This window comes from Micropterus salmoides, unplaced genomic scaffold (genome assembly GCF_014851395.1).
Source record: "Micropterus salmoides isolate LMB-PRFRI ecotype aquatic unplaced genomic scaffold, ASM1485139v1 Ms_hic_scaffold_23, whole genome shotgun sequence".
NCBI lineage: Eukaryota > Metazoa > Chordata > Actinopteri > Centrarchiformes > Centrarchidae > Micropterus > Micropterus salmoides.
The window spans coordinates 8,239,809-8,263,220 of record NW_024041484.1 but is presented as its reverse complement, the minus strand read 5'-3'; the positions used below and the strand labels follow the sequence as shown (position 1 = coordinate 8,263,220).

The 23,412-nt window shown below is 38.5% G+C and overlaps 1 protein-coding gene across 1 annotated transcript in view; it reads left to right on the top strand.

The window, feature by feature from the left end:
• LOC119918343 (monocarboxylate transporter 2-like) overlaps window positions 1–15,590 on the top strand; it is a 32,333-nt gene extending 16,743 nt beyond the window's left edge. The window contains 4 exon segments of the mRNA XM_038739030.1: window positions 7,110–7,253; window positions 8,070–8,384; window positions 8,387–8,872; window positions 10,050–15,590. Of these exon segments, the coding sequence (XP_038594958.1) occupies window positions 7,110–7,253; window positions 8,070–8,384; window positions 8,387–8,872; window positions 10,050–10,330 (1,226 nt within the window). The 3' untranslated portion in view covers window positions 10,331–15,590.
• Window positions 15,591–23,412: the final 7,822 nt, after the last annotated feature.

The following is a 23,412-nucleotide window of genomic DNA, read 5'->3' as shown; positions in this document are numbered from 1 at the left end:
ACAGATAATGTGTTTATATATATATTAGATTCACCTAGGGCTGGGCGATAAAACGATAACTATTAGTATCGCAATATAATTTTCTTCAATAACAATATAACAAATGTTTAATAAATATGATTAATTTGAATCACAAATGAATCAGAGCTTGTGTTTTTTATTAAGATATTTATTTTGTTGAGGAAAAGCACTGAAAAAAGATTATACTTAATTTTACTCATGCTGAAAAATAATTTTGTTATTATAATTATTTTGAATGTTCTACCTCAGTTTGGTAAAATGATCCACTGTCTGTCATGTTCTGACCATAAAAAACTTTCTTAACTTTCACTCAGGAGCAAAAATATGCCTTTAAACTTTATTTATAATTTATCATGATAAATATCAATATTGACTGATATGAACTTTTTTCCTTGATAAGATTTTTGGCCATATCGCCAGACCTTAGCACACTCCAATAGGAAAGAGGAGCTTGAATCCAGGCCCTCTATTTTAACTATGATATTCTAAATCAGAATGTTAACCTGCTTCTAGGGGAATCTCTTTAAGATTTCATTTTGTTACACATGTTGTCATTGTAAAGGATTATTTGTGTTGCAAGGAGGTGGTGCATTGTTTCCTGAACAGATCCTCCGTTCAAATGGCCAGTAAACATAAATGAAAAGATGGAGGCGCATTGGATTCATCTTGTGAGGATTTAGTCAACAGTGTTTGGTCTCATGGTGGACTTTTGTTTTTTTTTCTGCCTCAAGATACAGTTGGAAATAAGAGGATAGAGATGGAAGTAGGCTGTGTCACAAAACCATGTCCTGGATTTGAAACCACAGCATCAGAGGACGCAGGCACAGCATCACACGCTGAGCCTCCAGACAACCAGGGAATTCAGTCAATTACAGATCTACAATCTAGATTATAAAAGCAGCATAAAAAAATCAGCACTTTGTTAGGATTTGTATTTTTTATTGCATACCTAAAATAATTATTATCGAGAGCTCAATCACTATTCAAATTCAAGATTAAGTTTATTTTATTTGACAAGGACATAGCATTGGAACTGCAACATACAATTATGCACAAGCACCAGATGTACTGTATTTAGTGTTTGTTGCAGAACACTAATTTAAAACCACCTGTCCAGAGAAGGCTTTTAAAAAAGATAAAATAGAAAATAAAAATAAAACAGGTATAAAAAATACTATTTAAATATACATAGAAAGGCTCATCTTTAATTATATGACACTGACACAGTGCTACAACTTGCTTTGTTTCTTGGATAAGGATCTTTTGAAGAGGCAGAATGTGTATTGATCAGGTCATTTTCTCCACCATATTCTCTGCTCACTTGCTGTATTTCCCACTTTGGCTTCAGCCCGGCAGCCTAATGCTTGGCAGTGCCATGACTGCCATCTGTCTTCGCTGTAATCCTCCTGTCACTAGATCCACTGCTGCTGTCACCATCTGTACTGGTCAACAGCAGGAAATCTCATTCCCTTTGTTGTATAGTGCAGTGTCCACCAAGAAGAGTGAAAGAATTCAGTAAATGCTCAATTCAGACTTCTTGTTACTGTCAGTAGTCCATATGTTAATAGAGAGATGTTGCACAAGGTTAAGTCAAATATTGTGACTCATAATTTAAAGAATATTAATTTGTTAATTTGTATGTGTTGTATTATGGACACAATGTGTCAAAAATGGTCCAGGCCTGTCCAGGTGAACATCCTCTGTTGTAACATCACCTGCAGTAAAGCTCTGCTATGACACAGCACTACTAGCTATATTTGCTCTGTTCATCTGCTGATTTCTCACAGCAGGACTTTGTTAATTTTGCACTTTGCAGTTCTTCCTGTCTTGAAACTTGCCCGAATGAATGGAGCGGAACAGGTTGCCTTATGGGCCCTATTTTAACAATCTAAGCGCATGGCATGAAGCACATGGTGCAGTTGCGTTTACAGCGTAAGTCCAAATCCACTTTTGCTAGTATAAATGCAGAAAAAAGGGTGAGCGCGCCAGGCGCATGGTTCAGAAGGGTTGTACTATGTCTGTAAATTAGTCATGTGTGTAACATGCAATAAACCAATCAGACTGTCAAATTCTTTGATCAGGAAGCCTAATGTTACTCTACGGTTCTATGGTTTATATGTGAAGTGTATGAACTACACTGCAGCCTCTGTTAACAGTGACAGACTGACAGATAGATCCATGTTATATATGCGTCTGTCCTCTATTAAAAGGTCTGTATCCTCACTGCGCTGCATTATTATAAACTATGATGAACTGGTCATGGGTCACATCTCTCTCTCTTCCATAGTTTATTTATTGTGTTGATGTATGATGATGTGATGCTGCGCTGTTTGCCGCTTTGCGCCAGGTATAAGGCCATATACAGTACTTTGGGGTGTTGATTATGCAAATGGTGATCTTACAGACATCAAACAGAGATGAGTTTATTTTTCAACTGTAAAATGTCTTAGTACATATTTTGGTAATGTTTTTTTAATAGCTATAATAAAGAATTTCAATATTAGACATGGTTTAGCCCTGTGAATATTAACTAACTTAAGGTTACTTCAACTAAAATCTCTGTTACTATAAGTAAAATGTATCGACCAACAAGAAAGTTTGCTCTCCGATTTCTTTGATTTAGTACCATAGTCTGTTTTTGGAGACAAAGTATTTCAACTGACCTCTGACCCCACTGAGAGAGCATTTACCATGAAATGTGTGTCAGCCACATGACAGTTGTTTTACCGTTCACCAGCCATTTCTTTAGCTTTAGCAATGACTATGTCATTATCATGTAGTGATGTCGACAACATGTGCGGTTACTAAGCAGCTCTTGTTACTCATTCATTCATATTGATTGCACTCATCAGCAATTCATTAAACATCTGCTCTCTTGTTCTGCCTCTTACGCTGATGAAGCAATCACTGTTTGAATGCTAAATTCCTTTTTTAATTCCCCACTGGTGCGTGTGTGTGTGTGTGTGTGTGTGTGTGTGCGTGCGCGAGCGCGCGTGCGTTGGTGTTTACACTGCTCGGTCATTACTGTGAAGCTGCCTGATAATGAGCAACAGCCTCAGACACCTTGAAATATTAATCCAAATTGCAGAGGGGACCATTTACTTATCACTAATGTCCAGTGAAGACCTTGTGTTTATGGCAATCTTTTAAAACTGAACCTAAAAAAAGTTTGTTTTTAGCTTGGCGGACAGATTTTCATAGGCAAAAGATGTCGGATTGGAGTGTGTTATCTTTCAGTTTTAAAGATGACATGAAAATCATCCAAACAGAGATGCAATATTTTCACTCAACAAACAGAGTTGAATACAAAATACATACATAAGTTTTAATCGTTTAGAATCGTATCTTTGATTTCTGTTTTTAGCCATGCTAGCATACAGTAACTATGGATGGCAATGTTGGTTGGTTGGTCAGCCACCTTTCCGTAACTGCTTGCTCCTCCCTCTCCCTACCTACTTCCAGTCTGTTTCATGCTAGCAAGTTTTTTAATATCATTAGTTTGACTGCTTTGGGATATTTACAGCAGAGGTTTCGTTGAAGGTATTTTATAGAATAACAATTCAGTAAATCTAAAAATATGGATAAATGAATCACTAATGACTATAATCAAACTGCTCAGTTAAGATTTGACTTGTTTCTACAGGACAGCTTTAGGAAGCCATACAATATTTTGCATCCTTGTAAATGCATCAACTAATGGAACAAACGGTTTGACAGAGCTAAAATGTCATGCTCCTAACTTACTATGAGATTTTAAACAAACCCAAAGAATCTGTATACTCTGCATAGAGATAAAAAAGACAGCACTAATTTAGTTTCTCTATCTTGCCTATGGGGCTAAAAAAACAGGCTTGGGCACTATTCAGTTTTTCAGTGCAATCCTTCACAGCATTACATCAGATAGCTATGAAGTGGTCCCTCATCCTCTCAGCACAGCAAGCGTCGCTCTGTGATGACGTGTTTAAGCTGCAGTCTGTGTGTCTGTGTTGGATCAGTGTCGCTAATCCAGACAAAGACAGACTTGACCTTGGGGCGGAGCAGCGTGAAAACAGTGCACACCTGAGTTACATTTACTGTCTGTCATAAAGACTGATAGAAGACTGGATGCCAAATATACAGTATTGCAAACATGATCACCTGTTAAGGAAGCAAAAGTAGCTTTTGTTTCAGGGACGCACATGAAGGATTTCCTTTATATTTTCATATAAGGAAAACCATTTTTTTCCATAGATGTCTATGTAGAATATCAGGTGTCATTAATTCATTTTTATTTCCACCCTGATCAAAACTGAAAGGTCAAAACCAGTTTAAGCCATTATGCTCGACTAAATCAAGGCTTTTAGCGGAATTTTTATTTGCTCTACGTAAGAGCCCCTTAAGAATGTTCACTTGAACTTAAAAAAGCATTTTCGACTTTAAGAGCATCCTGAGGTCTCCTTGGATTTAATGCCTGTGAAACTGATTGAGCACATCTGCAGTCTTTTAATGTGCATGTTTGATTGGATAACCCAAAGAGCATGCTGTTTGTATGGGGACTATTTCTAAAGTAGAAAGTCATTCAGATAGAAAATGTTGTGTCAATGAGTTCTGTGAAATGTCGAGTGTAATGGAGAGATTGTTCCCAGGAAAGTTGCTATAATATTTTTATATTAACACATGATTAAATGACTGCATGTAATGTGAAAGCTTTCATTTGTACTTACAAACCCATAGAGAATTATCACACAAATCTGCACACTCGCCGCTCTCATTAGCATCATTTTGGAAACTGCCCAGTGCAACCACAGTCTGAATTGAGCAACATTAGCAAGGAAAGGGCTTTGCTTATGCAGCCCTCAGTGGTGGTAATATTCTCCACCCAGATATATCTTGCCAGTCTGCGATATCACTAGCCCACTTTTTGCCCACCATGTTAATGTCATCCATTTTGATGCTGCTTACTGTTACACAGCTCTAAACTTTACCTCAAAGGCTCATGTCAACCTGAAAATTTGGATAAAGTTTCAGCACATAAATAAATCGGGTTTAGGCTGGCTCAACTTCCATTATGTCCCTGCAAATATCTGTGTAATGGGTCGGGATCCAGACACACAGTAACTTCAGAAAACCATGTCTGTGTCCTCTTGTAGCAGAGAAGCTTTTTAAAAGTTGTTTGCTTCCATTTCTGTGGACTTTATCCTATTTGAAGTGTGATGGATAGCCGGCACCCTCACATCATATGCTGTACCAGCCTCTTTGCTTCAGCTCACATTAAAGGGTCATGGAAAAAACTGTTAGACACATTTCTATATGTGTCATTACCCTTTGGGATGTAGGTGGTTATATTTAGTGTGGGGTTTTGTCCACTGTGTAATGAAGTCCACGCTCTGCCTGGCCAGAAGATGATAAGCCTTTTTCAAGGGAGGTAATGTGCAGGCTCAGGGGCTTCCTCATCTTGGCCAATTCGGGCCCCGCCAAGCCCCCGAGAATACTGATCACTGCTGTGGATGCAAATGAGGGGAACTATCCTCAAGGTCGAAAAAAGATTCATGCAGAGCAAATTAAGTCAGATGACTCTTCGCCCGTTGTGACTTTTTAAATTGCACTACAGAAATACGATACATCATCTGGCTGGTAATGAGAGCATTATTTAAAAAAATATACATCTTTCATTACTTCTCTCTCTCCCTATTCGATTGACACCTCCTGTACTTAAAATTCAGCAAAGGGATGGGGGACAGTGTCAATTATAAGATGCACAGACTCCTAAAAAGGGCTTTAAGCATCCACATTATTCATAGGATGTTATGTACCAAGAGATATTAAACAGATCAAATGTTCATATACCTTAAGTGGAAAAATGTAAATAATAATAATAATAATTAAAAAATTATGAACATAGTGAGCATACTAGGAATAAAACCTTACTTACCCCAGTAACGGATGACTCACCTTATCAGAAGACCGAACAACGTTTACAGTGATAACTGAGAATACAGATGTTGAGTCATTAGTATTGAGGAAACTTGCCTCATCATTATGCTCTTTCTGTCCATGTATTCTGTGGCTGGTTTTAATATGGGCAGTACCGAAGTAGTAGTCACAACAAACGCCTGTAGTTATCATCCCTAGTCATTCTAACATTTCAATCAAACAATTATTGTATATTAACTATGGATCAAACTGTCATGTCAAAGAAGGCAATCATAGTGGTTAATCCACAGAGGGTTATCAACTGACTCTGTAGTTCCTGTTAGCTTAAAAAAGCATTGTAGCGACTTTCAGCTCATGGTTTTGGTTTTCCTGCCTGTAATTTTTATTGTTCTGGTTCAATTTCACCACTCTCATCAACTTTGTTTCCAGCAGCAGCAGACAGCGATTTTTTTTTACCCACAGTACGCAACTAAGCAGCACATTGACAAAGTTAGCAAATAGCTGGTGTAGCATTTTGCTGCTAAAGGGACAGATATTATTACCCTCAGGGGTTGCTGGAGACCAATCCAGAGCTAAAAGTAGAGTGAAAATAGGACAGAATCATCAGGTAGACACAAACCTGTCTCCAAATGAATACTAATGTTGGTCTGTGCTGCTAGATGTGTAGATTGATAACTTGCTAGATGTGTAGTTTAAGAACTGTTTGTAAAAATGTTCGCCATATTAACTATACAAGGTGATACAAGGTGCAGAGATTCAGGAATTTGATGATCAAATAGCTTTTAAACAAACCCCTGCTCCACCAGATGATCAAAACCATATTTCCGACACTTTATGCAGATGAACAATATTACTTGATGCACCTTTTCCAATACAGACATAGTAATTTAAAAAAAACATTATACTGAATAGAAAATGAAACTCTTATATGGTCTTCTAAATATTTTCTCATCCTTCACAATGTCAGTTAATTCTATTAAATTGATTTGACAGGATGCAATGGGAGTGCCGTGTTTAAAAATTGAAACAGCCCAGTTGCTGCTATTAATAGAAGTTGTGCTCCCACTGGTGTACAGCATTAACCAGATTAAATCTATATGCACTCACTTGCAGTGATCCTGAATACTCTAAACATCCGACATGTGGGTTGATTGAATGTTTTCCGTTTGTTTCAGGTCCCATCAGCAGTATACTGGTCAACACATACGGCTGCAGGCCCATCGTCATGATGGGGGGCTGCTTTTGTGCCACTGGCATGATCTTAGCTTCCTTCTGCACCAGCGTGGTGCAGCTTTACATCTGCATAGGAGTTGTTGGTGGTAAGTCCATCTAATCCACTTAAGTCCATTTGAGTTAATTTGATTAGCCTCTACTTTTAGGTAGCAGGTTAAAAATAACTGTATTAGGAAGAACATTTGTTTTGTTAAAGTCTAATTTGGTTCTTGACTTAATCTACCTCCAGCAAAATCATTTAGTTCCCTCATGAAAGCTGAAATATTCCCTTCATTAGGCTTTATAAAATCTTTCAGGCATATTTCAGAGACCTACTGTAGATACAGGATAGCTATCTACCATCTGATAATAAATACCCACATGTAGAGAGCAAAATGATAGTTGTGTCTTTACAGGCCATACTAAGGGCAGCTTTGAATTTGTTAGTTTGATTTTGAACTAATTAAAAAAACAATATCAACAATAGTACTTAATGGAGCATTTGAAAGGAGGGATGTGTGCAAAAACCTGTGGTGACATTATTGGGAAATGTACATAGAAAATAGATAATAGAAGAAAATACTCTTAGATCTATTTTTGTAACAACTCTTTGCATTACAAGTTACAATTTTTATACATTCAACTGTAACATCAAATTATTATTTTAGTTTAATAACATTAGTTAATTGGAGTTAAAAATTACTAGCTAGCTAAAACAGAAAAAAAAAAAGCATCACTCATGTTGCTAGCTTGTTGCCCAGAGACACTTGACACAAAGTATTACTTTTAAATTGGTTTCATATTTAGGTGATTAATAACTAAAATAGATCCTTTTTATAAGTGTTCTTTAGCACTGGTACATAAACAGTTGTAGCATGACTGTAGTCTAATGTCTAATGTACATCTGTCATCTTTCCGCATAGGACTTGGACTAGCCTTCAACCTGCAGCCAGCGCTGACAATGATAGGCAGATACTTCTATAAAAAGCGTCCCATTGCTAACGGCCTGGCGATGGCAGGCAGTCCGGTGTTTCTCAGCACTTTGGCTCCTCTCAACCAGTACCTATTCAACCAGTTCGGCTGGAGAGGCAGCTTCCTCATCCTGGGTGGCCTGCTATTGAACTGCTGTGTGGCTGGTTCCCTCATGAGGCCTTTGGGACCACCACCCAGCAAGATCAAGAAGGACGAAGAGTTAGCCGCCATTGCCACCACAACGAAAGAGAAGGTCACTGCCTGGCAACAGTCAACAAGTACCTGGACTTGACACTCTTCAAGCATCGTGGTTTCCTCATCTATCTGTCAGGCAATGTAATCATGTTCCTGGGCTTCTTTGCACCTATTGTCTTCCTTGCAGCCTACGCTAAGGACATGGGTGTGGATGAGTACTCGGCTGCCTTCCTGCTCTCAATTCTGGCTTTTGTTGACATGTTTGCCAGGCCTTCCATGGGGCTACTGGCCAATTCACGCTGGGTCCGGCCCAGGATCCAGTACTTCTTTAGCTTTGCTGTGCTGTACAATGGAGTGTGCCACATCCTCTGCCCACTGGTGGAAAGCTACACTGGTCTGGTAGTGTATGCAATGTTCTTCGGCTTTGCATTTGGCATGGTCAGCTCAGTGCTGTTTGAAACACTGATGGACCTTGTTGGGCCTCAGAGGTTCTCCAGTGCTGTGGGACTCACCACCATTGTGGAGTGCTGTCCGGTCCTCATTGGTCCACCTCTAGCAGGTATGATCTTTCTGTCTGAGAACATTATATTCACTTGACATGTATGTTTTTTACTGCCTTCACTTTAAAGTGTGTAAAAAATGTTCTGGCTATTAGTGAGACTGCAGGTCAAAGTGACCCTAATCCGATTTCTTTGCTCATATGGGACTCAGATCTGATCTTTTTATAACAGTGTGAACAGTCCAAGTCACATGAAATCTGATCTTTTCCAGTTTGGATTTGGGCCACTTTCATATGTGGTCCAAATCGGATACAGATCAAATCTTTTTAAATGCGACCTGAGTCTGAACACTCAGATCGGAATTGATGCGCCTTGACTTTACTCTAGAGCAGCTGTCACAGCGGTGCTGCGTTTAGCGTCGTGTTATGCTTCTGTGCATGCGGGTCACTTTCAGGACATGGAGAGTACACACTGGAGTCTGATATGGGCCACATTTAAGTAATAACGTGAACTGTCAAACAAAAAAATCTGATCTGGGAAAAAAAATTAAGCATTAAGGTCTGCAGTCTGAACGTAGCCTTAGTTACAACATTGTTAAAGCCCCTTCTCACCAGAAAGGTGCAGTGGTTTTAGAAGCTTGGTAGTGACTATTCACAGTAGTTAGCTAGCATATTCCTGCTAACTGCAAACATGGTAACCAGCTGGGAATATGCCAATGCTCGTCAGCCCGAGCAGCTTGGTTGCTAATGCAATAAAATACAGGACACAATGTTCACACAGATTATTATAAAACCTTTTTTGGATCACTGACTTTTGTCTCATAACTGGCATCAAACCATGCTGTTTTTATGGAAGATATTTATATTATTTATACTATATATACTAGATATTTTTACTCTGGCAGAGGGGGTTATATAAGTGGAGTAATGCAACAAATATAATTGCTATCTTCTCTTGTTTTGGAATATACGGGTCTCCGCTCCCTCAAAGGTCACCAAAGTTGACACACAAGATTTACTTGTATGTCCTTCACCCCTGTGAGCCAATCAACTGATTGTGGCGATAACATTAAAACATTTCTGATTTCACATTGAAATGTTGTTTTTAAATGTGGTATGACCAGGCCATTACTGACATTTAGACATGTTTTCTGTAAATTATATAAATTCTACTTGGCAATACTTTCAAATTCTATAAATGATAGTTAACATTTAAAAACTTTGTGCTATCTTGCAGGAAAACTGGTCGATGTCACAAAAAACTACAAATACATGTATTTTTGCTGCGGAGCTGTCGTGATTTTGGCAAGTATTTGGCTCTTCATTGGAAACTTCATTAACTACAGACTCTTGGAGCGCGAGCGCAAGTGTGCAGAGATGTACAAACGGACTGAGACGGAAGATCCAGACCAAGTTCAGGATCAGAAGGAGGCCGATGGGAAAGCCCAGTCGTCGGAGGAGGTGGTTGAAAAAAGTCAAAAGGATGACGAACCTATGCAGCGAGAAACCAACATCTAGATCCTTGTGCTCTGCCAACAGCTAACCCTCATCTCCACGACAACCTCGCAACACCCTCCACTATGATCAAACTGAGCACCAAGCCAAGAGGTGCCTCTCGGTGTTCCACCAGGCTCTATTTTGGGTCCTCTGCACTTCTCTGAAACTAACTGCCAAAGCAAAAACTATGTTGTAGGAGGCTCAAGAGTATCAGCTGACTATAACAGAAATATTTACCATAAAGAAAAGTGTAAGATACTATTATGCATGTGAAGAGGAAAAAAGTAAGAAAATTTAGTGGAAAACAGTGTAGTAATAACTATATTTTGTTTTTTTGCTACCTTCACCTCATATCGGATTTACTGTAAATACAAGACTGCAGCTGACGGAAAAGAACATTGAAGGCAGACCCCTAGTGGCAGTTAAAATCAGGATGTGGGATTATAGTCAGTGGTATGTAGGAACTCCAAAAATTATGTCAACTGAGAGTTAACATAGCGAATCCACAGATGTTGACAGAAAATGTGTTAAATTCACAGACAATCAGCTCTGCTTAAGAAAAGAATTATCTGCTGCAGTTTGTGTATGGTTGATTTTGGTTATGTTTGTTTGTTTCAACAAGTTAAAATATTTAAATCTGTAACAACTAGCGTCATTCTGTTCTTCCTACTGTGTCTTCCGATGTGACGTGAATGCAGCATCAGCGTGTTGCCACTGTTCCAACAGCACCAGCAAACTGAATTCATGTTCAAAATTAAATCTGTCTTCACAACACAAATGAACAAGAGGAATAAATAAATAAATTTCTTTCTTTGAGTGAAAGATTACTGGTTTGATGCTAAAAAAACAGCCAGTGTCTTGGGAGTCTGAGTCTTGGTGAAGTTTTGAGCAGGACCCTAACTGTGCATTCACACCATGAGTAACTTGGTTTATGCGTTGCTCATTTTTACAGATTGTGGACAGTTGTAGGCTCTCAATGGACCAACTGTAAGATCAGACACGCTACAATTGGAGGGGCTTATTTGTTACAACATAAAACTAACAGATAAAACTTTTTCAGAAATTATCATTGGATCATAATGATGAATACACCCATTCCCCAAGCTCCAAAACTCAACGTTGTGGAGAAATGGGCAGCTCTAAAAGACTGGAATCAACTGCTCCTATTTTATGCTAATGTCCGTGAAATCATACCAATAGGGAAAAAAAATAGGAGCTGACTTCTGGCTTGATGGTGGCACCTGTTGAGCCTAAAAAGTTTGAGTCTGATTTTCCCTGTTTGTCTGCTCTGTAGGAAGCAAAAACTCCTGATGACTTGTTGATGGCGTTACTCGCAGTGTGAATGCAGCGTTAGCAATCCCAGTGCACTGGAAATGGTTGATCCATCTAATCAATTATATGTGTCAAACAAGAACGCAAAATCCTAATTGCACTGGTTGTAATATGACAATTGGGTGCCGTATAATTCCCACTTCCATAAATAAAGAACAGATGTGTTGACAGCTGGTGACACTGGTGAACATGTACTATGCTACCCACCTGAGCACTGTAATGTTGTAGTTTAGTAGTAAAACCTGCACAAATGTCCCACTTTAATACTTTCAATCAAGTCATAAAATGCTTCCTGCAAGTCCTCAGTGTTCCATATTACACTCATATACAGTATGCTGCTCTGAGAGAAATGGCCATAATTCACTCCAAACATCTTTACAAAACTGCTGCAATTCAATGAATTGAAATATGGTTGAATGTAATTTCCTCTGTGGGCCTTAATACGGTATTAATGACCAAAAACCATCTGCATAATAACGTTTTTTCTACACATAAAGCCCATGCGCAATATCATCCCTCAGATTTTAATGCAGATGTACAGGGAAATGTATTTCTTGTGGTCAGTGTGACAGTCCATTCTGTGATACATTGCCTTATATGTAATGTAATGAATGCAGTGGAGTTGTACAGTGAATACTTATATGAAGCTGACAAACCTTGGTGTTAAATGTGACCCACTTAATTTTGAAGTTAAAAACTCACAAATCAGTATAATCTGCTCCATGTCTCCTAATATGTCTGTGAAATGTTAAAGCTATAAGATTAAGTACTAGTGTTCTGTATAGTCTCTAACTCACTAACAGCATTCATACCAGTTTGTTAGAACATCTGAAGGAATACTACTGATACTACTACTAACTAATGAATGTTAATCAAGTTTACTTGTATTTTCAGTTGTATTGTGTACAAAAAACTGTGCTAGATGAAGACATCACGTAACAATTTAAATGTTGCTGTAAATGTTAATATTGTTCAATATTCTATCCATTCCATGTGTTCACTTTTGTAAATGTCATCCTGCTGTGCTGTTGATCAGTTTCTCAATCTCATTGGTCTCAAACGCTGACCAAATGGTGTCCTGTTTCAGATGTCCTAACAAAGCTAAACAGGTTTTAATAAGAAAGCAACCATGAACAAAAAGCAATGTTATTGTCCAACACATGCTGTGAATAGTGGAATGTGTATTCAGAATCATCAAAATGAATTTCCAGCTGTGTAGCAGTGGTTCTCAGCCATGTTCTGTCTTTACCAAAAACAAACACTACGTTACTGTGAAACCCTCTCTGGTTTAAATCAGAGGAATTAGCTGCCGTTGTGTTTGGATGGTTAAATTCTGAGGGTATAAGTGTAACATTATTGAGAATATCTGCTATGCCGTTTATTGTACATCACATAATTTTGAAAGATTTGCACACTTCTGTTCCCTAGCTTAACAAAGCATCTGACATATTTGAGCTTGCTTCTAGACCTGGACTTGGTCTCACACCTCAGCAACATGTGGACAAAGCCAGTTTGACATAACTTTACACACACATTGTATGTTGAGCTTAGCTCGCCTGAGAGTTTGTCTGTTAGCTTAGCTATTCAGATTCTGTCTCCCATAAAGCAGTTAGTTCATTAGCATTTCATGTCGATATTAGACTGCAGTTTTACATTGCCATGTCTGTACCTTCCTTATAGCTCTTATAATGAATGACATGAATACCTTATGAATGTCAACTTCTCATGCTTGCTCTTAATTAGTGGAAAGAGGGACTACTTTCATTCACTAAAAACAGACATCACTAAGGTCATTGTACGTGCTGACTCCCAATGAGGGCGATAGACTGCTATACAATCCCTTTCTACCAAATAACACTGCCCCCTGCTGGTTCCAAACCACATAGACCAAAAGCAAGCCAAGCGTCCCTTTCAACAGGAGAACACACTCATGCTCAAGTACTTTTTGTAATGCCCAAACAAGGTTTCGGTTTCAAGGGTAATTTAAGTGAATTTCAACTTTTCCCCCTTTTTTATCCATCCATGAGTTTATCTGTATAATCACTAAAAAGAAAAAGAGCTGGTTGTTCCTTGTAGTTTTAAAATTCTGAGAAGGTAATATCACTTGCTTCGTACATGCTATATTAACTGTGTGATAAGGGCTCACAAGTAGATGTCCCTAACATTGTTCTCTGCTAACAGGGTGGCTACTGAAAACATATAGTAAATAACAGATGCTTGAAATGTTATGGTATTCTACTAAAATGCAAGACCATGATGTTATTTGTTAAAATGTAAGCATGTATTTTGATCAGTAATCTATGAACAAGAGGAAATCAGTTATAATGTTTTATTTCAAATGGAGATAATTGATTGAATTCAACATGCACCGTTAGCCTTATCAATTATATTGCTTGGCATCTCATGTTTTGTGTTTCTTTCTTTTTTTTGTGTACAGTATATTATAAGTTTGCTTTAAATTTAGCTGATAGATTATATTGAAAATGAATATTAAATACTTTCACCCCTCTTGTATTACTTCTGTAAAGGTGCATAATTGTGCGTGTTTAAGTGTTCAGTTTAGGCAAAGAGCTGGCTGAAAATGGTTTTAATAACTGCTGCATGTCTTGTGTTTTCCCCTGATGTGTGGAATTAATATGCAGAATGTAAAGGCTTTAAAGTTGGGAAGAGACTGAAAGAGATGTCACTTAGTTTCTATCGGATTACATGCAGTTGTGTCCCTAAAACGTGGCAGAATGTGGCAACATTTCAGTTTTTAGGGTTGAATTGGAAAGCATTAGCTGGTAGAAATGACAGCATATTGGAGTTTCAACCATGAAGCAGAAATTGGGTGAATAAATCATTACAGTCATGCCATGGAGTGGAGCTTAGTGGAGTGTGGTGTCTTGCCACAAGCAACAATGAATTAATATTTAGTTACTGTTTGTTTTGACTCTTGAGTTATGTGCTCGGGACCTGGATGCACTTTGATGAAATTGAGTCTTTTTATTTATATCAGAATTTAAAGTTTATATTGAATTCACGATTTTCACATTCAGAATTCCATTTTGACAACCCTGATTTTTAGAAAAGCAAATCTCTTCCCACTAAGCCAATGGGACCATTTTGGTTTCCATTAAGTGTTTTATAACTTAACAAGATTCCAATATGCAGAACTAAATCTTGCAACTTCTAAAAGAGTTTTTTCTTTTCTTTTTCATTTTGATGTGGTAAGAAGATCAGCATGTGTTGGTGTTGATTGTATACAAGGTAGTATGCTACTGGGAGGCTGAAGGACTCTGGCTGTTAAGCTAACTGTGCCTTATTGTGCTATACTGACCATTATAAACAGATTTTGTGTGAAAACGGTAAAAAAGTTGTATTGCATTTCTCAAACCATGATATTTAATGTTCGATTTCTGTCCTTGGGTCTACTGTTTGTAAGTTTACAAATCATTGGAGTCTTTCATTTTATGTAAATAATTTTTTTTTTTTTAATTTTTAATCACTTTTGTGGCTGTTTATCCTAAATTCACTCCTGTCTGCGTCTTTGCACCATGCTAACACAACCATAATCTAAATATTTATAAAAAAAATTTGTCTTTGACAATATTTGCGATATTTTGTGTTTATAGGGCTTTTTACGCAAAAGAAATTTAAATATATCTGTATCTGTGTATGAATGCATTTGAGGACAGTGTTCACATGTTTGGACCTCAGTACTGTAGATTGTCTCAGCAGTGAACTCAGTCCATTATGTCCTTCCAGTAGCAGACGTACTGTGTGCTTTCTCATCAGGGCAACCGTTTTTCAGATTGTGTCAGTATTTCCACTACCTCTGTAGCCGTCATGTCAGAGTGAGGAAAAGTACCACACGGGTATTGAAAACTGATTTATGTTTTTGTAATTCTAATAGAATGTTATCACCTATCACAGTAGCTAAATAAATAAAGTATATATCCAAATAAGCCACCTGACTCCTGTTTATAACTGAATGGTTCAATTGTTTGAAACATTCAATGTTTTAATACTAGCTTAGCTGACATTTTGTGTCATATAATGTGATGTTACCACGTGTTTCATCAAAGCTGTACTGTCACAGAGGAAGAGCTGCTATTATTCAAAGGCAGATTACAAATAAGTGGGAAATGAAATGACCCAAAGTAAAACAAATGGGTTTTCCTACTTTTTTCTTTGGTCAAGGAAAAACAATTAGACTGCTATATTAACCACATGTTTGATCAATATTTTATTTTTGATTGGGCTCCATAGATCATCACGAGTAACATCATAAAAATATGCAAATAATTATACTTATAATAATAGTATGCACAACAATAAATTATGAACTAATGTGGGTACGATCAGTCAAGAGACAGTATGTGCTGCAGATTCATTTCATCCCCACAGAAGTTTAAATTGTAGCGGCTGACCTGCCTCAAGTCTTTTTTTCAGATCTCCTGCTGACAGAGAGACAAACAAACCCAACCAGTCTCAAGTCATCACATATGGACACTTGGGCAAGACCCCTTGGTGTCACTTTTTAATGCACTGGATACCCCTTTAGTACCATCAGGTCAATGTCAGGTGATGTAGTCAACCCATTCTCCACCTAAAACACTAGGTGAAAACAGAAACACCATGCTGGAGGTAAAATTCCTTTAGCAAGTCAACACACTGAACAATAATATTTGTGTGTAGTTACATTTAGAGTCAGCACACAAGATCACCTGGATGGGACCAGCTCCTCTCTTTACACTTAAAGTGCAACTCCTCCTGCTCTCCGCCTGCATCAAACCCAGTAACAATCAAGCATGAGACTGTCACTAATTCTGCCTGGCAACCAATCCCAACCCACGGTTTTAAAGATGCAAACCCGAACCCCACCACCACTTCAAACTCCTTACCCTTTGTCTCATTAGCATGCAATGCTTTGCCGAGGCTGCACGTGCCGATGATGGCTGGAGACCCTCAGGCGGAGTTTCAGGCTAGATTTTAATGGGGCGGTATGGGTCAAACAGGAGGGGAGAGAACAATAATCCTCTCCAGTTTTCTGTGATAGGCGTTTCAGTACAACCGGGTAGGGGTGGGGAGGGAGCGGGGGCGGGGGTGGGGGAGAGACCTGTTGGGGTTTGAATGCAGAAGAAGTTGACCTTCAAATCAGTGTCAAACTCTATCCCCTGTAAAGCTGCAGCGTTTTAGGTCGGCTGCCTTTGAGTCCTGGCGGTTGGCTATTAGATGTCACATCAGCGTGCAGGCCAGCTTCACTAACAATGTTGTGATAATAGGTTAAACACTGAAGGGACACAGGCAACCCAGTGGAGATGTTACCATTCTTTTGATGTGGAGTTGAGCTGGTAATTGCCTTTCAACTACGTGCTTTCAATCGTTCTTATTTTTCTGATTTCCTTTGTGATGTCTTTTACGTGAGTTCCATAAACATAAAAACAGGACTGTCTGACTTATATTGGAGGTTTGGAAGCTTAAGCTTTTTCCCTGCTTTACTGGCTATGAAAGCATCTGTATGGGAGCAGCAGCCAAATGTAACATTTGGAAAAATAAAAACACCGATTGTATTTATTGTTTATTACTTTTAATGTCTTTCATGATTTATGCATAGATAAACTTGAATATGTATGAATATGTGTGCACGAATGCCCCCTGCAAATACTCACTCACTTATTGTGCATTTTTAATAATAAATAATTTTTTAACAATAAATTTTAGGAAATGTTGCCTGTTAAATAAAATTAATGGAGCATCGCATTACTTTAGACTGAGCACTGGAGTTGTTTTATTAGCTGATTGGCATCAGCTGTTTCATTCATGCTTCACAATCACCGGCTCATTCACAGCTGACTTGTAACTTCCAATCATATGATGTAGAGCGCAGGATTTTTAACCTGACACAGCTCTGTTGCTGTCAGCTGCCACAAGCACCACCTCATTCTTTATGTGCAATATTTTTGGTATTGTTGATTTAACTAAGATCTTTGTAAACATTTCTTTAAAGGGGAGAAGATTGGTACTCTCATGTCTGTTCATTAAATATAATGCTACAGCCGGAGGCAGTTGTAATTAGCTAGCCTGACTTTGTTCGAACAATTTCTTGAAAGAAGAAAGCAAATACATTTCCCATAATGTCGAACAACTTCTTCAATCTGCTAATCACCAATCCTTATGTTTCCTGTAAGGCAAAGAACTTGACTTGGGTAACAAAACTGAGGAAGAAATTAAGCTTTTCTGCAGACTGTTCCTTTGCATTAGCTGTCACTGACTAGCATCCATCATATCAGAGGTGGATGATTCCAAATGAATGATTCTAACATGTACAAAGCCAAAATTGTCTGCCTCCAGTATTACAGAATATCTACTGGTGCAGGAAACAGCTCTCCAAGCATCAGTATAAAACCCTGTTGTCATGCTGCATACAGCGACTGTGTGAATGAAACCAATAAACGGCAGCCCTAAGGCATTCTGACCCAAACTGGACCTCAAACCGTCATGCCCAAAAGATACAAGCTGCACTGGTGTCTCAACAAGACACACATTAACCTTTTCTCCGTTATTTTTCTGTGGAGATCTCCCACTTTGAAGTGCTTCCATTTAACCTTCATTTAACTTTTGTGTCATGCACTCCCAGGCGCCCCACTTTGACAGCGGAAGCCTTTAGAAGTCAGAAAAGGCCTGAGGCTATGGATGGCATATCAGCACAGCTGTCTGCTCCAGCGCCAGGTTGTGGAGTGAAGAACTAGCTGTTCGTTCTCCTGCGAGTGTTCTGCCACTTACTGATTGGATCTTAGTGTCAGGAAGACACTTTAAAAAGACATTATCCTGATCTTAAAGGCCCAATGAGTCGGATTTTTACTGGTAATTATTCAGACACCAGTATAAAACCACCAACCTTGCAAAATGTTGAAAAATATGATCTATAGCAGACATTCCTTCTAATATGGTTGTGTCTATTATTTAATTTTTCAACTGATTTTTTTGACCACTTGGGGGCAGCGCAACAAGCTGTAAACACAATAGCGACACGTTGGCCAATAGTTGTTGTACATGACTTTAGCATAAACGAAGCTGTGTTTCTGACCACTTCGAGAACAGACCTCCAATGTTCACTCTCGTTTTGGCTCTTTTTTGGTCACTACAACCCGCTCTCTCTCCCCAACTCGTCACATATGGAAGCATGGTCAAGACCCATCGGCATCGGATCCCTAGAGTGTCATAGTTCAACGCAGTGGGCCAGAACCCTGAACCCTTGACAAAAAGTCAACATTAAATATTTTTATTTGTTACGTGAGTTACGTAAGTTAACTTATGGGTTAACTGACCTACATAGTTATTTTAACCCAAACCATGATCTGTTCCTAACCTTAACCAAGTAGTTTCTGTGTCTAAACCTAACCAAATTGCAACGTTGTTTTGAAACGCTACCGTTTTATTTTGAAAGTAATTTATTGTTACTAAGCATTGCTAACTTGACGCTAAAGGGGTACCCAGGGCGTTGAAAAGCGATGCCAAAATGGAGATTTCTATAACTCTTGTTTTTTGCCTGTGCCCTTCTCAGTACTCTGAAATGGGTGTGGCTTAGTTCGAAAAATGTCATACCCTTCCATGCACCAATCAGGATTTAGCAATATTTGAATCAGAATGTGATTACAGATGTGAGTTTGTTTGCTAATGTTGCCAGGCTGTTTTCAAATCTGATAAAACCACACCCACACCGTCCCGATTACGTAGATTAGCTGACTTTCTAAATGTTAATCCCTTGATAAATTATTCCTATGGCCATTTTTTGTTTTAACGTTAACTTTAACTTTGTGGTTGTTCTTCACTTTACCTTTTTTCTCCAAGATCTTTATTATTCTGCCGCCCAAAAAAAGGGGGTCCAAGGCAGGCTGTTGTGGGTGTTGAAAGCGACCAATCAAAGGAGAGGAGGCATCAGCCCCTGTCTATTCAATCCCTGCCTCCAAGAGACTAATTAAACACCATACATTTGGCCTCCCTTTGCTTCACCGTGTTATTAAATATATCCTTTGGTGTGTTTTTTTTTTGGTTGCTGCACTTCACTAATGTCTATTTTGTGTAATACACCAATAGTTTTACATTCTTTATATGACATTATTAATTTCTTTGTGTTACAAATACTATAAATATTGTACAGACATATGAATGAAGACTGGCTTTATTTAAGCTGAAACATCCATCCACCTGACTATTTCCTATTTACTGTCTTACATATATTTACATACCTGAGTGTATGTTAATGTCTCTCTCTTCCTATGATATTTATAATTTTATTTGTTATGGCTGTTAATTCATTCATTGTGGAATTATGAGTCAACTAAGGTGACAAACCCTGTCTTTGCATAATATGACTGGAGAAAATCAGCTGGGATTTTGACACTGACTCCAGATTTTCCACCTAATTGCAGTTTTTATAGCTCTGTAATAGACTTATTAACCAAACAAGCCTTCAAACGGAGCGCTTTGATTTGGGTTACACAAGCGTGACTGCTGTGTGTAGCATCATCCGGCGCTGGAGGGAATAATGAGTCCAGAAGGAAAATCATTTTTGAGCATCTGAGGTTGTGACAGGTTTTCTCGGGCTTTAGCAGAGATGAAGTCAGACAGTGAAGATCTGCTTTTCTGCTTTGATCTGGCCTGCCTTTCCACTTAACTTCTGATGACACTGCACTTAGAGAGGGCACCATGAAGATCTCCCTCTGACTTTCACCTAAGACGCTCTTAATATTGAACCCATATGGAAAAAAATGCGTCTCAGCTGCTTAAGAGGCAGGTGAAAGGGAAAATGTTTTACCGATCAAAATTTGAGCCAACTCATCCTGTGCAAACGCAGCTGTAGCTCAATATCTGAGAGACATGCCTCATTTCTGTACACTCTGTGTATGTCTTGAGCATTTTTGCATGACTGTATGCCACATTTGCAGGCACAAAGCTTCAGCCTGCACGTAGAGGGCACTCTTAGCTCGGTTTTCTCTGCAGTACTGCTATGTAATACCACTGGGAAGTTATTTATAGAGGCTGGCTTCAAAGGAAGAGAGAGAGCAAGTTTTATTGAGGTGATTTTGCTTTTGTGTGAGACAGAAAGGACAGCTCTGTGTCTTTTGTCTTCAACTTTAAAGACTGCCTTCATGTTTCCTCATGTCTATCATTTAGGAAAAAGAAATTATACAAAGCTAAATTGGATAAGTATAAGGTCTGAAATGTCTTTGTTACAGCGACAGCAGTGGAAGTCCACCCTGAAGGAGGATTCTTGTTTGATTTTGGACAGTTCAGTTCAGATGAAGAGACAGACACGCTTTCTCTGGATTTATTGACAGTGAGTGGGAGGCCAAATTTGTGGACTCCTGTCAGTGCTGAGGGGGAATTTTCTGGTTTGTGGGCAGAGGTTGTGCTGCACAACTGTCAGCCTGACTATGAAATAATGCTTGGTATAAAAGAAAATAAACTCTTCTCAAATCAGTTGTCAGCCTCAATGTCGCTGTCTGGGACAGGTTTTCCGATCATTGATTATATTTATGAAGCTGATCAGGTTCATCAGTTTAGGAAAGAGTCCATAGTTCCTGATGCAGAATTTCATCAGGAGCTATCATCAATAAAGAATCTCCACATTCACTTTCAGACACCAGCACAAAACAACAAACAAACAAGACCATTGGCAAGAAGACTGGCAGCTTCTACCGGTGAAACGCCAACATTTATGTGTCCCAAAAAAACCCCGCCTTTCCTTGGCAGCGTGTCCTTGTTTTGTCCTCAGTGCATGTTGTTTTTCTGCTTCACAAGAAATTGTTAGTTTAATACCTAACAAGCAGACTGCTCACCAGAGACAGGCGTCTCTTACAGTCATTGGTTTGTTGTGTTGTGAGAAATTAAGATTACAAATGAGTTTGATCTCTGGTAATTATGCAGAAACAAGCAAAGTCGCTTTGTTGTCAGATTAAATAATTTTCATGTTTTTCTTTGGGACATAAGAACTGTTTTGGATCCAACTTCATTTACATCATATGATCGTATTTGTTATTGTACTTGTACTTTACCTTAGTAATTCTGTTCCATGCAACTTTATACTTCTGCTGCACTACATTTACGTGGCAAATATTGCATTTTTAACAATATATTTTCAACAGCTATATATACTTTTAAGTAGGACGCATACAAAACATCATCAGTTAATACAAAATGATGCATTGTCATAGATTAAAGTATACAGTTTAAATTAGCCCCACCATGACCAGCTATACATTAAAGTACCACTGCACACTAATGCATCAATAATAATATTCGCGTTTTTGGCCACCTGATGAATTTAAGTACAATATTCACACTGTTTTTGGTCTCCACCGACTCCTGAGGGAAAATTCTGGCTCTGCTAAATGCTCCACTGTGTTCACTGGCTAGTAGTAGTTTACATTGGTTTTTGGGCAAAATGATGAAGTAGTGGGCCAGTAAACCAAAACAATGAGCTGAAAGACACTGAAATGCACCACAAAGCCTAGTCCAGTGATTTATTGTTGATAAAAATATTGATTTGTGCAACTTTAGGTAAATGATCTGAATTCTTCCTCCACCATGATTTAAGCTTGTTACCTTATCTTAATAAAAGAAGAAGGAAGTAGCAGTTCAGTGGAACTGTACAAAATTAGCATTTAAATTTTTTTTATTTTCATTCATTTGTATTTGTAATAATAAACAAAATGTCAAAAAAAAAAAATTCAGGGACAGAAGACTTTCTGACAATATAATAAACCAATCATAATATTGAAGGAGATGGTAAAGTAGGACAAGCAGAAGCTGGTGGGACACACACCAAGAACTGGGGAGAGCAAACAGCATAACAAATATGACGAGACAACAAGGACGCCGCAAACACACCATTACACACCTTGAGCATAAAGCTACAATATGTGCTGACATGAGAACATCAGAAAACAGAATAATTTCTGCAGATTTGGCAGTGGAAATTTATTAATCATATTCCTATTTTACGTAACATTTTTTTTATATAGCCTGGTAAGGAGATTAAGAACAATTTCTCAGTGATAGTGACAGCCAGGCAGGAGGGAAAAGGCTAATTGTGTTGGAAAGCATATGGGGAAAATAAAGCAAAAGCAAGTATCCTCAGAATTCCCTATTTTCCGGTTTGTGTTATTCCAGTATTTCCTATTATTAAAATCCTATCCCTGAAATCAATTTAGACCATCGTGCAAAAGACACACACAACTGGGAGATAAATCACGGTTGAGGCAGGGGTGGTGGTGTGTGTGTGTTGGGGGGGGGGGGGGGGTTCATCAAACAAACAAAAACAATAGATGACACAGACTTTTCTCTTTGTTTCACACACCGATGTCATTAATCATGTCCTTCAACCCGACAGTGCAGAGATTATGTGCTCGGCTGCCAAAGTTGGGCAAAAGTAGGGCACCAGTTTGGTATTTAATTACAATCAAAGTGCTGACATCCAAACTAATATGCTGCAAGTCACAGCAGTTTCCCTGACGCTTCTCATGCTCATCTCTAGCTCGCCAGCAAAAGCACCTTGCACTGTCTGTGCCTGCTATAATTTATTACTCAACTGTTTTACATAACCATAAAAAGGCACTGCGATCCCGACACCCAGCAGAAGCTTGACTCAGACTCTCTCCTATGCATGGGAATTAATGGAATTATTCAAAAGATTAATTGGGAGGAGATGTACAAATATTGAAGTGTGCACAGGTCTGAGCTGAATTCTGATCTGTCGGTCATATAATTATAGTCGTCCGCCC